Source organism: Rattus rattus, chromosome 4, assembly GCF_011064425.1.
Source record: "Rattus rattus isolate New Zealand chromosome 4, Rrattus_CSIRO_v1, whole genome shotgun sequence".
Lineage (NCBI taxonomy): Eukaryota > Metazoa > Chordata > Mammalia > Rodentia > Muridae > Rattus > Rattus rattus.
The window spans coordinates 88,075,235-88,092,081 of record NC_046157.1 but is presented as its reverse complement, the minus strand read 5'-3'; the positions used below and the strand labels follow the sequence as shown (position 1 = coordinate 88,092,081).

The window sequence follows — 16,847 nt, the reverse complement described above, 5'->3', positions numbered from 1 at the left end:
TGCGCTGTCTACGTCCTCGCTGCACAAGGAGGCGTAGCCAGACTCAGGAGCTGTTCCGGAAAGGGACCTAAGCATTGGTTACAGGGCGTGGCCGCACTTAAGCCTGCCCCTATAAGAACTGTGGCCAATAGTGAGAGCCCAAGAGAAAGCACGCGCCTTCCTCCGGGAGCGTGTCTGACGTTACTTCGGAGTAGGGCGGGGCCTCTTGAGAATGTTTGAATTAATGCAGCGGCAGCCTGGGAGGAGTGCGTCAGTGGTCCGGCTTCAGGGGCGGGACTTTTTCCCGTTGTGGGCGGGGCCTGGCTGGTTTGGGTGGAGCCTGCATGGCGGCCCGGGGCCATGTCTGCGCCGCCGCCTCTGCAGATCCGGGAGGCGAACGCGCACCTAGCGGCGGTGCACCGGCGAGCGGCGGAGCTGGAGAGGCGGCTGCTGGCGGCGGAGCGCACGATGCGTGCGCAGGCCGAGCGTCTGGCCTGCCAGGACCAGCAGCTGCGCGCGGCCCTGGACGAGCTGGGTCGCGCCAAGGACCGGTGAGGAGGAGGAGGCCCGGAGGACATCCCGAAGGAGAGAGGTGGAAAGGGCTGGGACCCGAGAGCAAAAGTTTCCAGAGCACTAAATGCCTGACATCACAGCACTGGGGAGGCTGAGACTGGAGGGTCAGGTGTTCGGGCCATTCTCGACTACGTGGGAAGTTAAGAGTATAGCTTGGGTTACATGAGAGCGTTTCAAAGTGTTAAAATGAAGCCAGCTGTCCCACAAAGCCGACTCCGCTAGTGCTGCTTGCCCTGGGGGGTGCAAGAGTATTGTGTCTAATGATCGAAGGAGGCTGCTGGGTAGGGGACCCCATCGGTAGACAAAGGCACAGAGCTGTGAACCAGAGGAAGTCCTACTGAAGGACACACAAAACTGGCTTTGTTTTGTTTTTGAGAGAAGGCTGGCCTTGAAGGCACTATGTAGCTTTCAACTCCTGGTCCTTCTGCCTCCATCTCTGGAGTGCTGGGATTGCAGGTGCCAGGCCTGCTGTGAGCCTGAGGGTGCTTTACCAGTGACATCAATGGTGCTATGTGTAAAGACACTTGCTTGCCACTAAGAATGCCGAAGAATTTGATCCCATGGGGTGTAAGGAGCGAACCAACTCTTGGAAATTGTTCCTTGACTTCCACATAAGCAGAAGAGGAGGAGGCATAGGGAGCCTCAGAGGATTCCAGAGCAGGTAGATGCCCCCACCCCCAACCTTACCCCCGCACCACCGTAGGTAACTATCTTATTTGGTCCTCTCACCAGGGAGATTTTCACCCTCCAAGAGCAGCTGCTGAGCTCTGAGGCCACGGTTCGCAGCCTGCAGGCTGCAGTGGAGCAGAGGGACCAGATGATCCAGCAGCTACAGCCTCGGGCTGACCTGCTGCAGGACATCACTCGACAACGGCCACCCCTGGCTGCACTGCTGGCCACCCTGGAGGAGGCAGAAGAACTGGGCCCCTTGCCTTCCAGCCACAGCCATGGGGCCCAGCTACTTCCTGATGGGCCTGGCCCACCCCTGGGCAACAGCATGAGGGAGGAGGAGGGCCAGGATGACCAGCAGCCTGCTGTGTTTGGAACCACAGTGTGAGCTGCCCTGACACATCTCAGGTCAAGGCCCTCTGGGAATTTCACTCCTAGAGTCCTGAACATCACCAGTGTCCTAGAGGGGTCTTAATTCATCTAAACATCAAAACAGGTTTAAAGCCAAGATCTCATTTAAAACAATTTTTCCCCAGTGCTGGAATATCTGCTACATTCCACTGATTTTAAATAATTTTAGAAACAAAGGCAAGGGCAGTAGCTCAGAGGGTGGAACGTTCTCCTAGCATGCACACACAAAGTCCAAAGCCAAGCATCCCAACATCAGTGGAATGGTGGGGACTGACCCTCATCTCCAGATCTGACTCTGAAGCGTAGTGTTTCCTGTTTAGGACAGGGATCCAGGTAGCCAGGCCAGCCTCAGACTTGCTGGGTCAGGAGTATAGCATGGATCTCTGCTAGGTTGACGGGCGCCCACCCACCTGTGGGGATTTTGTTTGAGATGGGGTCTCTATAGCCTAGGCTTCCCTTGAATCCTCCCAAGTACTTTTGAATATAGATGTGAACCCTATGCCCTGCTGATGGGAGTCCTCCCTCCCCTTCTTACTCTTGTGCCTCCTGAACCATTCTTCATACCAAGCGGAATCCCATCTCATGTTTCGTTGCTTCTGAGTAAGAAGACAGTTAGCCTTGGATCTCTTTCCCATAACTCTACCCTTCCTTCTAGGAAGAGCAGGTGGGTTGAGACACCACAACCAAGAGTGCCTCAGGCTTTGCGCTGTCTGTTCCCTCTGCTCAATGTCTTTCCCTGGTCCCACACTTGGTTCCTTGACACTCAGGTCACTCTCAAATGCCCCTTTCTGGAGGGGCCTTCCCACCAGCATCTCTAAAGTAATTCAGGCCAGCTGGTCACTGCCCTGTACTGTGATTGATTGGTTTGGTGTTTTGAAGCTTAGTCTTGTGTAGCCCAGGCTGGCCTCTAAACTTTTAATATAGCTTAGGCTGGCTTTGAACTCCTGATCCTCTTGCTTCAGCATCTCTAGTACTAGTATGACAGGCTTGTGCAACCACGCACAGCCCCATCCTGGGACCACCTTTCCAGGGGGAAAGCAGTGACTAGGAAGCAGGAAAGTTTGTCTTCTGTTTCCATCAGTGCCTAGCGCAGCCCTGGAGGCCCTGCCTTAGCCAGAAACCTGGATAGCTGATGAACCCTTTCCTGGTTTCCAGGGACAACAGTGTTTTTGTAGAAAGTCTCCTTTGCACCCTAAGAGAATCTATTTTTTTAAATCCTGGTATCTATGCTGTCTAGGCCTAAGATGGTAAGGTACATTGCCTTTGTCACTGCCAGAGCAGTGAGAGGGTCCCCCACAAACCCTTACATCCAGAGGTGGTCTCCATTGAGTTTCATGGTCCCTGTGCTCAGGGTCGTTGAGCAGCCACCAAGGTGGAAGATGGGCTGTTCCAAACAGAAGATCCTCCAGCCATCCAGTGTGCCCAGAGTCTGACAGACCCTCAGCTATGGGAAAAAGAGGCCCATTTTATCTTGGGGATGGAGGAGAGAGGGAGCTATTTGTATAGGGGAAGGCAGGCCTGTCTGCACCAGAATAAATTGGTTATTTCTCAACCTGGGCTCTACCTTTTTTCCTGTTGTGAGACTGGGTAGGACTCTGCTAGGTCTTTTTTTTTTTTTTTTTTTTTTTTTTGGTTCTTTTTTTTCGGAGCTGGGGACCGAACTCAGGGCCTTGCGCTTTCTAGGCAAGCGCTCTACCACTGAGCTAAATCCCTAACCCTGACTCTGCTAGGTCTTACACATGCTTTACAATGGAGGGGGCTGGAGCTTAAGCTGTCTTACAGCCTCCATGTTCTAGTTATTCCCAGAGACAATTGAAACTCAGCCCAAAGAAGTGAAGGGAAACAACCAAGGCCACTTCCAATTCAGGGGACAAGACGAATATTTAAACTCATTATCCAGGCTTTCCAGCCTCTTACAGGGGGGATCCTAGGCGGGCCCCACCCCTGACCAGACCCCCAGCCCCTCAATGGCCTATCTTAGGTGGGGGCTGTAATGCTAAGATATCCCCAGCCTTGCATATTATTAAGCTTGGGCTATAGAGACTAGACTAGCTAGCTGAGGGTTGAGACTATTTTCCACCTCAGCACTGTGAAAGAGTTCACTCTAGCAACTGTAAGAGTTAATTATATTTTATATTACTCTATAGAAAAGCAGTAGTGCCTTGGATGTGGCTTAGCGACATTAGCCTCGCATGCCAAGGCTCTGGGTTCCATAGCAAGCACTAAAATCTAAAAACAATGAGGCATTTTTTGCTATTTGCCAGTGTTTGGAGCATAACAGGCCATCATCTATTTGGGCAGCAAAATGTCACTTCAGTTTCTCATTAACTGAATCATGCTGGTTGGCATGCAAAGCCATGGATAATTTTTCTCTTGACATTGAGACAGTTTCACATAGCCTGGAACTCTTGTCCCTCCATATTCTGAATGCTAGGATTATAGCCATATGCCATCGGGCCCCAGTTTTTAGTCTTTGAAGATAAGGTCTTAGTTGGTGACCCAACTTGGCTTTAGACTTTCAGCTATGTCCCCATCTTAAGTGCCACCTTGTCCAAATAGCTCTAGGCCAGCTTTGGCTAGGCCACCCTGTCAGTCCAGAGTGGGACAGTGTGATCTGAGTAGCACAGGGAACAAAGCTTTTTCTCCAGCCAAACTCCAAAGTGCTGTGTCCAGAGGATCTGGGAGTCACTTCATGAGGCCCTCCTTGGCAGGCTAATGTGCTTGACATGGGATTACAGCTAGGCCCCTCCCAGTCCCCAGAGCCATACTGCCTAGCAACGGCTGTGCTAGGCAGGATGCACAGACCTACTTGGAGCTCCACCCCAGGACTGAGGACACAAACAGGCCAGGTGAATGGTATGGGGAGCTCTGCTTGGGCTGTGTGGTGCCACCAAGCTGTGACAGGCTGGCAGAGTGCAGAAACGCACTGGGAGTTCTGTCCCACCACAGCTGTTTGCTTGTACCCATAATGGACACTGTGAATGCCCCCAAGGAGGGGCCCCAGGCATCCAGACACAGGCCAGGTGAGCCTTCACTCCCAGCAACACTAGCACTTCTGGCCTGGGTAGTCCCCCTCCATCTAACCCCATTGTGATTCCCAGATTTTTCCACTGCCTGGACAAGGATGGCAGCCAGTCCCTGGATGCAGGGGAGCTGAGGCCGGGCCTGGCACAGCTGGGGCTGGAGGTGGGCAAGGCAGAGGCTCTGTGCAGGCACTGGGACTGTGATGGCAGTGGACCCTGGACCTGGAGTTCCTACAGGTGCTACAGGTGAGGCTGGACTCAGTGACTGAAGGGCTGGTGTGGGGTGCTGACACTTGCCCAGACTCAGGAAGCTGTCATTGTAGCTGCCTCTGCCAAGCTGGACCAGACTGGGGATGGTGTGGTGACCACATGAGGGGTGTACAGTGGAGAGTGGACAAAGGATGAGGTCTTCCACCAATTCCTCTACAATTTTGACACTTTTGAGAAGGATAGGCAGGTGTGTGTGTGTCTACCTGATGCCTCCCCACCAGAGCGGTGTCCTTGGCCTGGGTCTCCCTCAACCTGCTGCAACTCACAGTCTGCCCATCCGCAGGTCACATTACCTGAGTTCCAAGACTACTACAGCAGACTCAGCAACTCAATGGATAGACCCAGAGTTTGTGGCCATGGTGAGCAGCACCTGGCACCTCTGACATAGCTGCCCTCACCCGCCTAATAGCTGCACTTAGCCTAGTCCCTTTCCACCTGCCACCCTCTGCCACCACTGTCCCAGGGTACCCCAACTAGACACAGGGAGGGGGATGTGTGAGAATGGAGGTTGAAGAACCGGCTGGACCAGGTCTCTGGCAGGGCCACCCACAGGCCTAGCAATGGCTGGATTGATTACTGACCCCATCAGGGGCCCCCATGGCTAAATCCAGCCTGTCTGGCTGCCAGGTGCAAAAGAGTCTGGGGCTTTAGTTAAAAGTTTTAATGCAGTTCTCAAATACATTTCATATGACAATCTTACATAAATGTTCCAAAACACATGGGTGACGTCTGGATTCACTTGTCACTGGCTGGCTAAGGCTGGAAGCAGTGTGACCCACCTGCTAGGCAGCCTCTGGTGTCCTTGCTGGCTCCCCGGGAGTGGCCTGGCCAGAGGTGGGACCACACAGTCCACAGGATGGTCAGTCACCTCAGGGCTGTGCTATGCTAAGGGTGACCCCGGTGGTTCAGGTTGGCAGGCAAGAGGGCAGGAAGTCTCCTGGCTCCAAAACCTTCATCCAGACAGGTGTTCTCAGGACCCAACTTACGGAGCCCCTGTGTGGGCTGGGCACGACCCAGAAGAGCATCAAGTCAGCTCAGCCCGCATGTAGCTTCACCCGACCTGGAGAGCCAAGCCACCAGAGAAGAACAAGAGGCAGCTGCCATATAGGCCTGGCAGAGGAAAGCCGAGCAGGCAGCAGGTCACTCAGCAGAATGCTGAGCCCAGAGTTCTCACTGTCACTGCCCAGGGAGGGATGGTCACCACGAAGCTGTGACAAGTGTCAATGTGCCATTTCGATCGGACGAAGGCGGGGAACGTTCTTTCTGCTCATCAATATGATGAGGTCTGAGTCCCAAGCCGCATCCTGGCGTCCCCGTCTGCTGCAGAGGGGACACTCGGATCCAGCCTGTGGCCACCCCGGCAATAGACACCACCATGACACGGCCTGCAGGGAGGGATGGGCAGCAGCAGACAGACGACAAAGCAGCAGCCTGGTACAGCGGCTCCGCTGCTATGTGCTCCCAGTAGCCTGGCCATCACCGTCATCGCCTGCGCCTGTGGGGGGGGAGCAGGTCTCTCAGTCCCAGCACAGTCATGGAGACTAACTGGCATTCCTCCCACTGGTCCCATGGTGCTCACCGGCCCCCGTGACACCTGAAGGAGCCAGCACAGCATCCTCATCACTGTCTTCCTCCTCGGCAGCCCGGGTGGCTCCTGGCTCAGGTGGGGGTGCCTTGGCCTCCTGTTCCTGTTCGGCCCGGCTACGCAGAGCCAGGATGCGGTGGTGCAATGCAGCATACAGTTGGCCTGTGTCTTTGGAGCTGGCCTGGGGAGGCAGAGTGTGAAGTGGCAGTATGTGGCTAGCAGCCAGGCTAGGCAGTGCCCGTGCACACATGTAGGCCCTGGCCTGCCCACTGGTAACATCAAAGTCTTCAGTGCTGAGCCAGGGTCATCCCCGCAACCCCCCCGACCTCCCTCAAGCTCACCGAGATCAGGAAGACCTTGACGCCCTGGTCCTCAGCGTCCGTGGCTGTGATGCGGATGCTCTTTTCACTGGCCTTGTCCATCTGCATCTGTGCCCACAGCTTCGTGTTCAGGATGAGCCGCAGGCTGCCCTGGGTCCGCATCACTGCAGCAAGGGAGCTGCTTAGCGACACCTGTCCCAACCTGCAGCCCACGTCTGCAAGGGGCAGGGAGACATGCCCTTGGGGGAGGGGCTAGCCTGCAACAGGGCAGGTAGGGTACACTGAGATGGAGACTGCTCCATCCCACCTGAGGACCCAGCTAGGCCCATCACATGTATGAGGCAAGTCAGAACCTGTCCCTGGGCTGCCCCTGCCATGTAGAAAACCACAACTGTCTGCCCACAGGAGAGTCCCACACAGTAACTGCAGTACTGGAGACATTCACTCTAACTTTGTCACACACAGTAACTGCAGTACTGTAGACATTTACTCTAACTTTGTCACACACAGTAACTGTAGTACTGGAGTACTGGAGACATTCACTCTAACTTTGTCACACACAGTAACTGCAGTACTGGAGACATTCACTCTAACTTTGTCACACACAGTAACTGCAGTACTGGAGACATTCACTCTAACTTTGTCACACACAGTAACTGCTAAGTACTGGAGACATTTACTCTAACTTTGCCACACACAGTAACTGCAGTACTGTAGACATTCACTCTAACTTTGTCATACACAGTAACTGTAGTACTGGAGACATTCACTCTAACTTTGTCACACACAGTAACTGCAGTACTGGAGACATTCACTCTAACTTTGTCACACACAGTAACTGCAGTACTGTAGACATTCACTCTAACTTTGTCACACACAGTAACTGCAGTACTGTAGACATTTACTCTAACTTTGTCACACACAGTAACTGCAGTACTGTAGACATTTACTCTAACTTTGCCACACACAGTAACTGCAGTACTGGAGACATTCACTCTAACTTTGTCACACACAGTAAGTAACTGCTAAGTACTGTAGACATTCACTCTAACTTTGTCACACACAGTAACTGCAGTACTGTAGACATTCACTCTAACTTTGTCACACACTGCAGTAACTGCAGTAACTGTAGACATTCACTCTAACTTTGTCACACACAGTAACTGCAGTACTGTAGACATTCACTCTAACTTTGTCACACACAGTAACTGCTAAGTACTGGAGACATTTACTCTAACTTTTCCTTTAACTTCTCTTTACTACGGTGGGGTCTTAGTAGCCTGGGCTGGCCTTAAACTCTATCAGTCCTCCTGCCTCAGTTTCCCAATTTCTGGGCTTAACTTTAAGGGGAATATAACCAAACAGGAGGGACATGGTAGGCTCATAGTGGGCCAGGCCAGCCTGGGCTACAAAGAGACCATTTTCATATGAAGTCCCTCAAACAGAAGTGACAGCTCTGAAGCCCAGGCTGACACTTTTCCTGCCCCACCTTCCTTCCAAACTGGGCTTTTTTTTTTTTTTTTTTAAGATTTATTTATTTAATTTATGTATACAAGTATACTGTAGCTATCTTCAGACACACCAGATCCCATAGATGGTTGTGAGCCACCATGTGGTTGCTGGGAATTGAACTCAGGACCTTTGGAAGAGCAGTCGGTGCTCTTAACCGCTGAGCCATCTCTCCAGCCCCCAAACTGGGCTTTTTTAATGTCCGCTAAGGACACTTGAGCAAGAAAGCAATGTGAAGGGCAGCAGGCCCAGGCCAGAGTGAGTGGGTGTGGGGCTCGCGGCTATCTTTGCTCACAGCCAAGCCCCTGGGTGGCTCCCAGCTGTGAAGCCTATACTTCTGGCTCTGTCCTCCCCCAGAGCTCACCTAGCCGGGACTGTAATGTGCCATCGTCGGTTGATGCCATGTCATTGAGTCTGAGAAGTCCCCGGCCACGCTCCACCCATGACTGTGATGTCTTGTCAAACACAAACAGCTTACACTGGATCTGTAACACATGGGGTCAGTGACCAGGCTGGGGTACCCACACCCTCTGCACCCCACAAAGCATGGGTCCCACTTGCAGCTCAGAGTTACCCGTGAGGTGTCTGACTACAGACTAAGGCCAGGAAGGACACTGGGGCTGTGCTGCTCTTTGTCCGGTGGTCTACTGTATGGCTATAGTTTCTGTGCTGCTTCCTGGGAATGGAACCCAGAGCTCCTCAACACTAGGCTCTACCCCAGAGAGCCATCATGCACCCAGCCCAAGTATGCAAACAAGGGTGACTCTGCAAATACGAATCCAGGCACAGAGAGATGCCACCATGTTCCCACAGCAAAGGAGCACTGGGTGCTGTGGAGAAATGCCTAACTGTAGGAATGTACTACTGTGCTGGGAAGGCTGCTGATGGGGCCTTGCAGTCCTGCCCCCTCATCCCCCCTCCCAGAAAACAAGCAGGAATGTGGAAGAGTCTTAAAGCAGAAAGAGGCCAAGTGTCAGCTCACTGGCAGCAAGAATTCCCTTGGAGCCATATTCAGCTAGGAACAGAAACAAATGTTCACATACGCCTCAGCATAGACTTAAGGACTCAGTGCTTAGAGACAATACCAGACAGAGACTTCACACATCATGGAATACTGTAAGAAATTTCCAACACCAGGAAATCAGATGTGATGAAGTCTTGTACGTGCTAGGGTGCTAGTACATTGGGGCAGGGCTTTATTCAGGGGATAAGTTGTGACAGTGGTTGTGGAACAGTTCTTTGTTTCCTCAAGACAAAAGTTCCTGACTGGCCTGGAACTCTGCAGAACAGGCTGGCCTCAAATTCACAGAGATCTGCATGCCTTTGTCTCCCCAAGTGTTGGGGTTAAAGGTGTGCGCCAACACACCTACCTTTACTTTGTTGTTGAAAACAGGGTCTTACTGTGTAACACAGGCCGCCTTGATCCCTGACAGTGCCCTGTGCCTTAGCATCCCGTGTTTGCTCACCTGCAGCACATTGCTCTCTGCCTCCTCCCCTGTAATGACCTCCACTTTCTCCAGCAAACACGTCCATGCTGTAGCCTTGGTATAGGCAGCAGCTGACTCGGCCAGGGACTCTGCACAGCAGTGGGGACCCAAGAAAAAAGGACAAATCAGCAGAGTGGGCCTGATCCTCCCAGAGACCTGGGGAGCCCTGTCGTGGTCAGCAGAGCACTGCCACCCACTACCCCTAATGGGCACCTTGGGCCAATCTCTAAGGTGTTTTATGGCTATGGCTGTGCCTAGCTGGGAATCAGGAGTCTCCCCTGGGGTGTGTGCAGGGCTGTTCCTACCTTTCTTGGGGACGGCCTCCTGGGATGACGACTCAGACCCTGACTGGGCATGTGTAGTCTCCCTGCTGGTGTCTGAATTGGCTTCGTTCAGCTTTGGGGGGCTCTGAGGAAACAAGCGTGCCAGGGCGGAGCTGCTGTGGGTGCTGAGGACAGAGCGAGAGGCCCAGCAGGGTCGGCTGCTCAGCACTTCCTGGAGGCCTGACTCTTGGGCTCTGTAGGGCCTGTCCTCAGCAGTCATTCCATTCCCAGTCAGGAACAGCCTCTTAAGGGCCACAAGAGTGCTACCTGTGTGCAGCCATCTGTGGTAGTTCTGAGAAGCCATACTGTGGCAGACCAACAGGAAGAAGCTGCAGCATGGCTAAGGGTCAGAAAGCAGGGAGTGCAAATGCCTGCTATCTTGACTGCAATGCAGAAGTGGCAGGCATAGCTGACTCCATGGACAGAGAGACTGGGCACCTGACTCAGTGGTGTAGCTTTGAGTGCCACAGATGGCTCTGGCCACAGGAAAGCCTATGTCAGTGGACAATAAAGACAGGAGGGGTGACGCCAGCCCCTGACAAATCTGTGACAAAGCCTTTAATAAGTTGCTCTTTCTCTCACTCCTGCACCTGAGTGTCCTGTCTGACTGTACAGGAGACAGCATGTCAGCTGTGAGCCTGAGTGGGAAGAGGCACGAGATCACTGTGCGGGGCGGAGCCACTCACCAAGACGCGCTCACTCATGTTCTGGCCAAACACAAACTTGGTGGAGGTGTCAGCACTGTGGGTCGAGTTGTCTGCGCTGGAGAGGAGTGGCACCATCAGTGTGGCACCTGAGGTGCACCACAGAGGCACATGCAGTGCAGGGGAGCCTCACACCGCAGTGTGCCTGCCTCCCTCCCAACATACTAGTACATGGGCTGGCTGCCCAGCCCAAATCATGGGGCTTCTGCAGATGGAGGTTTACTGGTATGGAAGACCCCACCTGCACAGCACAGTGCACTCACCTGGAACTGATATACTGCAGGAAGTAGTTGGTCGCAGTGGGTGTTTCTGAGCCAGGATGTGTGGCACTGTCTACATCTGCCACATTGGCCTTCTCATTCATTAACTGCAGAGACAGAGGGAAGCAGGTTGCTCATGTGGCCCTGTCTGACAAGTGCTTGCCAAGATCAGCTGTGAAAATGGACTGCATAAGAAATGCAGCTGCCACCAGTATGGTTGCACTTGACACAGCAGTTACGACACAAAGACAATCTCAACACTGAGAGACAGAACTCACTCTCTGTGAGATCAGGCTAGCCTGGGCTGCACAGTAAGACCTTGTTTCAAAGAGACAACACACCTGTCACCATAGCACTTCAGGAGGCTGAGGCAGGAAAATCTAGAGATCAAGGCTGGATCACTCTGAGGGGCAATCTGGGCTCCGCAGACCTCTCTGTGTCTGTGCTCCACCATCTTGGTGGCACCCATAAGCTGAGAGTAAAGTGGGCCTGACCCTGCCTAAAGGGGTTCCTGGCAGCCTGAAGTTGGAAAAAGAGGAGCTCAGAGTCTGGGGAGCCCCAGACCCTATTCTTCAATACCACAGGCATGACTCAGTTCCCAGGACTGGGCTGATCTGCTGATGATTCTGTGGTGGCACCCCTTGTCTTGGCTGCTAAGGCTGGGGTGGAGGCTGTTTGAACCCAGGCCCCAGCTCACAGCACAAAATTAAGAGAATCTGTGTGCTTAAGGCTCACCCAGCAAGCTTGAGCTTTGAGTTCCAAGTCCAGCACCATGCAAGTCAGGCCTGGTAATACACAACTCTCATTCTAGCTCACCCAGCACTCAGAAGGCTGAGGACGGAGGATCTGTTGTCCAAGGTCATCCATAGTCACACAGTGAATTCAAGACTATATATGAGGTCTTACTTCAAAATAAAACCCACGTGAAACCAGTCACAAAGTTAGTATTTTAGTTTAGCTATTAGAAAGATGTTCTCGGGTAATCTGAAATCCCTAGATTTGAGGATTAAGAGTTCAGTTCATCCTTGGTTATGTAGTGGACTTGAGGCTAGGCTTGGGCTACATGAGACACTATCCCAAAAGGGGGCCCAGGGATTCTTAGGGGGATGAGGGCCCTAGGCAATGTCTGGGAATATGTGACTGTCACAGGCACCCCAAGCCATACTTTTGTTCCACTGCCCAACTCCCACCAGACCAAATACCTTCACTCTGTCTCTCAAATTCTGTCCAAACACGAAGGCCTGTGGGGCCACCTGCTCCTCTTCACAGTGCGTCTCCTCTGAGCCTCCACTTGGGGTTTTCTGAGGTACCTTCTCCTAGAAGGAAAACCTATATTTACCAACAGGACAATGGAGTGCTCAGGAGCCCAGAAGGAGCCAAGCTCCTGCTTTACTGGAAGCTATGACTCTGCTGGAGTAGGCACCATTAGAGAAAGGCCTGAACCTCAGACCTGTGCTGTGGGCCCAGGGATCTGAGGGTTTGGGATGGTGCTAGGCCTGAAGCCTAGCAGCTGAACAACACCAGCAGTCCTCTGCCTCAGTGGAGCTGAGGAAAGGGATGCTTCCAGCTGGATGGCAAGGTGGATGACCTTGTGGAGATTTCAAGACTCTAGGGCATCCCTCTTAAAGGCAGACTGGCTTTTGGTCTGGAGAAGCAGTAGGTGGAGATGAGGCAGATTGCAAATATCACAGACACTCAAAAGACAGTCAAAAGACACCTCTAAGAGCCTGTTCTTGGGACCTTCAGCTCAGGCATGACTCTGGCTGTCAGAGGGAGCAGGGCACATCAGCACACCTTGGTGCTAACAGACCCAGAACCAAGACCAAGGGTCCATCAAGCAAGGGGATAAATACTCAGAATGTAAACTATAAACAGTAAATGGCAGACACAGCAGCTACCAAGCAGCAGATAGTCACTAGAAGGAATGGTGTGATGTGGGTCACCAATTTGGGATCTCACTGCAGAGATGACCTCAAGGAACCTCACATCATAGGCCATTCAAGTAAGAATGGCCACCTCACAGCTTCTTGTACGTGTTTTATACATGCTTACATTTGTTTCCCCCAAATTTCATTTATCTATGTGTACACACGTATATGTGTGCATGTACAGAAAACAGAACAATCTCCTGAACTGGCTTGAAGGAGTCACCATGTGAATCCCTGGGATCCAACCTAAGTCCTCTGACTCAGAAGGAAGCATTTAAAAAAAAAAAAAAAAAAAAAGATTTATTTATTATATGTGTCTTCAGACACACCAGAAGAGGACATCAGATCTCATTATAGATGGTTGTGAGCCACCATGTGGTTGCTGGGATTTGAACTCAGGACCTCTGGAAGAGCAGTCAGTGCTCTTAACCACTGAGCCATCTCTCCAGTCCAGAAGGAAGCATTTTTAATTCCCTGAGCCCTCACTGGCCCTTCTAAATTCTTACAAGTGTGACTCTTCTGAGTACAGGAACTTGATCACCCATGTAGCCTGAATAAGGAGAATTTTGAGTCCAATACCCTAGCTGTACAATGGAAGGTGGAGTATAGGAGCTCCAACATGTCTGTGATAGCAACTTGCAGTGTAGGAAAATTTGGTGGGACAGTTCTGAGCTCTCTCCAAGGCTGTTAAGACTTTAAATGTTTTTAGCTGCTTGACACCCTACAAATCTGGCTGCATTCTGACTCTCTCATGGCCCTGTAGCTACTCAGGGAGGGTGACTTGTGTGCACAGTCCTCTGGGCACTGTCCCCCACTGAGAACCAGCCCCTGGGCCTGGCATGGCTCTGCAAAGGTTTCTACCAGCACAGGGAATCTCCAGAAGTCCCTTTCTGCCAAGTATGTCACCAGGTGGCTGTCTCCTAGCCATAATCCCATTCCATCTTCACAAAGCTCAGTATTACATAAGCTATATAAGGTCAGCATCATGAATCAGGAATGGCTAAAAAGGTAAGGGTCTTGCCTGTTCTTGCTACAGGACCAGAAATAGTGAGTATGGTGACCCTGTCTATCCCCGACGGCCTGGGAATGAGGCTTGCATCTGGAATGTGCAACCTTGGGCTCAAAGTTGGGGTGCCACAGAGACAGAATTGAGAGTCTGATCGATCTGCAGACTAAGAACCCAGCCTGCCGGTGAGGAGGTGGAGCAGAGTGTCCCAAGCTCAAGGTCAGAAGGGTGGGACTCAAGCAGACCCCTGCATGGTGGATCGAGACGCCAGCATAGCCTGGCTGGCGCCTTGTACTTGATTTCCTCCTCAGTCTCAGACATACTCTCAAGAAGCAGGCTGGGAGCTATTTCTAACCCCCACTTTGGATGCTGAGGTGGGATGGGCATTTTCTAGGGGAGAATAGACACATCATTCATTATGCCTGTGATTCCACACAGTGGCCAGCCTGGGAACTGGGGTCCCCATCAAACCCCTCATCCAGCTGCTGCTGGCATATTCCCTAGCCTCAATCCTGGGTCTGCACAGGTGCCTCTTCTCTCTTAGGTGAGTTTTTCAGGACTGACAGCCCCAGCACCAGTCATTCTGGGGATTCATCTGTGACTGTAACAAAAGTGGGACAATTCGTGACAGTGACTGACAGCCTATCAACCAATGCCAAGTGTCCACTGGCTAGGCTCTCAGTCTCTGGTGTGGTGTGGGAGAACCTTTAATAGGATCCCACGGAAGTGGGTAGGTCACAGGGCACTGCCCTTGGCTCTCCCCTATTAATCCCATGACTGCCCATCTCATGAGCACTCCCAGTGAAGTGGGCTGTAATCAGCTGGCGGCAGCAGAGCCAGAGCCATGCCTTCACATGCCTTCCAACTTATAAAACCAAGCCAATAAATCTGTCTCTGCAAATGCCCTGCCTGGGTGTTGTTAAAGTGTGGAAAGGGGAATGGCCTTGTGCAACCTTGTACAAGAACATGAGCAAACCCATGAGAAGTTGCCCAAGCTAAGAGTGCTGGAAACCGCTATAGGTCTTTGGACACCAAGAATCCGCACAGACATCAGGGCCTTGCATTGCAGCCCACCCTGGCCGGCCCCAAGACCAACCAACCTCAAATGTGTGTGTCCCCTCGGCAGACTCAGAGGGACTCCTCTGTGTGAGGTTTTCTGGTGATGCAGAAGTGGCTGGCCCCGTGTAGTCCGCTGGCATACTGACCCCATTGGTGCCACTGCTGGGGACTGGAAAAAGGAGAGAGAGAGGAGGTGGGGGGAGGGTGGACAGATGTCCCCAGCCCTCCAGCAACTAACCAAGCTGCTAGACTCTGAAGTTCATTCATCCCGGGCTGTGTGCAGTGATGAACGTTCTTAATCTCAATATTTGGGAGGGAGAGGCGGGTGGATAACTATCTGAGGAAAGACAGAGCTACATAGCAAATTCTAAGTCAACCAGGGTCATATTTAAAAAAAAATAAGGGGTTGGGGATTTAGCTCAGTGGTAGAGCGCTTGCCCAGGAAGTGCAAGGCCCTGGGTTCAATCCCCAGCTCCAAAAAAAAAAAAGAAAAAAAAAAAAAAAAGGCATGTGGTCTTAGACTAAAAAACAAAAAAATGCCAAAACTCACAGACATGAGGAGCTGCTGCCTTTATTCTAGAAGACACTGTGATGGTATATAGCTTGGTGTGCTCAGGGAGGGCCTGGGTCTCATCCTCAGACAGACACACACACTCACACACTCATACTCTCACACACACACATATACACACACACTAACACACTCATACTCTCACACATACTCACACACTCTCTCACACTCACACAAACACTCATACTCTCACACATACACTACACACACACACACACACACACACATACACACACACACACACACACACACTCTCACACAGCCTCCCACACACAAAGATATGAACAAGAACTACCTTCCAGTGTGCTCAGAAGCAGGACTCCTAGAAAATGAGCAGCAAAAGAAAACCTATTGTAGATTGGCCCATGCAACTGACGGAGAGCCCAGCCCAGCTCATGTGTGTAGGGCCAGCATCCAATCCCCAGCATCTCACACAATCACAAAGCCAGAAGGAAGCTGGAACACTGGTGTGTGCCCACTATCCCAGGAGAAGCAAAGTGAGCTCAAGAGGTGTCTGGGCTGCCTAGATGTACAGGGAGATCCTGAGTCACAAAAATCAAACTAAAGCAGGACAAAATGAAAATTGCCCTAACATGCCAGGCCCATCCTACTAGGCCCCAGATCAAGATGAAATGAAACGAGAATCTCAGAATATATTATGGCTCTATCGGGTGGACTCTGAGCACTGGACCCAAGCAGACTTTGGGTGATTAATCAGCATGACATTAACGAGGTCCCAAACGGCTAGGCTACTTTTGAATAACAAGACCAAAACCCAGTAAGGCTGAAAACCCTTGCATGTGAACCCTGGCAGAGTAGCTTGGGAGGTTGACAAGAGACCTGGGGATACAGAAAACCTTGGCCGTACCCTATTCCTCTATTGAGGTTTTCCTCAGGATGGGGCTAGCCCAAAGGGTCCTCTTGCCTCTGTACTTCAGACTGTGATTCAGTCCCTTACCCGTCTGTGACAGCACCTTGGGCTGTGGGGCCTGCAGCACAGCTGGACGGAGCACACCACGCTGCTGTTCCCTGGGTTTCTGGCTGGGCAGACCTGGAATAAAGTGGATTCTGGGAACCTTGACCCTGCTGTCCCAGGGCACACCACCTCCAGTGGTTGTGCAAGGGAGGTCACATTTAACACCAACATTTTATAGTGACAGATACCTGCCC

The 16,847-nt window shown here is 52.0% G+C and overlaps 3 protein-coding genes across 9 annotated transcripts in view; 2 read left to right on the top strand and 1 right to left on the bottom strand.

The window, feature by feature from the left end:
- Positions 1-307: 307 nt before the first annotated feature.
- On the top strand, positions 308-3,184 carry Vmac (vimentin type intermediate filament associated coiled-coil protein). Of its 2 annotated transcripts, none has more exons than XM_032900778.1 (2): positions 308-530; positions 1,285-3,184. In XM_032900778.1, the coding sequence occupies exons 1-2, from the start codon at positions 340-342 to the stop codon at positions 1,607-1,609; spliced, it is 516 nt and encodes a 171-aa protein (XP_032756669.1). In that variant the 5' UTR covers positions 308-339; the 3' UTR covers positions 1,610-3,184. The 2 variants fall into 2 exon arrangements, with proteins under 2 accessions (XP_032756669.1, XP_032756668.1); XM_032900777.1 differs by having other exon boundaries at positions 308-571.
- Positions 3,185-4,600: 1,416 nt separating this feature from the next.
- On the top strand, positions 4,601-5,308 carry Caps (calcyphosine). Its single transcript, XM_032899698.1, is given in 6 exon segments — positions 4,601-4,650; positions 4,734-4,867; positions 4,870-4,916; positions 4,957-5,112; positions 5,209-5,261; positions 5,263-5,308. Coding segments are annotated over 6 exon segments (486 nt in total).
- Positions 5,309-5,571: 263 nt separating this feature from the next.
- Ranbp3 (RAN binding protein 3) overlaps positions 5,572-16,847 on the bottom strand; it is a 37,921-nt gene continuing 26,645 nt past the window's right edge. For 2 of the 6 annotated variants that reach the window (XM_032900770.1, XM_032900773.1), the window contains 12 exons: positions 16,636-16,728; positions 15,973-15,999; positions 15,148-15,275; positions 12,316-12,429; positions 11,117-11,220; positions 10,836-10,911; positions 10,132-10,234; positions 9,806-9,915; positions 8,704-8,824; positions 6,852-6,994; positions 6,505-6,691; positions 5,572-6,420 (listed from right to left, as the gene is read on the bottom strand). In XM_032900770.1, the coding sequence (XP_032756661.1) occupies positions 6,377-6,420; positions 6,505-6,691; positions 6,852-6,994; positions 8,704-8,824; positions 9,806-9,915; positions 10,132-10,234; positions 10,836-10,911; positions 11,117-11,220; positions 12,316-12,429; positions 15,148-15,275; positions 15,973-15,999; positions 16,636-16,728 (1,250 nt within the window). In that variant the 3' untranslated portion in view covers positions 5,572-6,376. The remainder of the gene's footprint in view (positions 6,421-6,504; positions 6,692-6,851; positions 6,995-8,703; positions 8,825-9,805; positions 9,916-10,131; positions 10,235-10,835; positions 10,912-11,116; positions 11,221-12,315; positions 12,430-15,147; positions 15,276-15,972; positions 16,000-16,635; positions 16,729-16,847) is intronic. The other 4 variants (XM_032900771.1, XM_032900775.1, XM_032900772.1 and 1 more) reach the window with 2 other exon arrangements.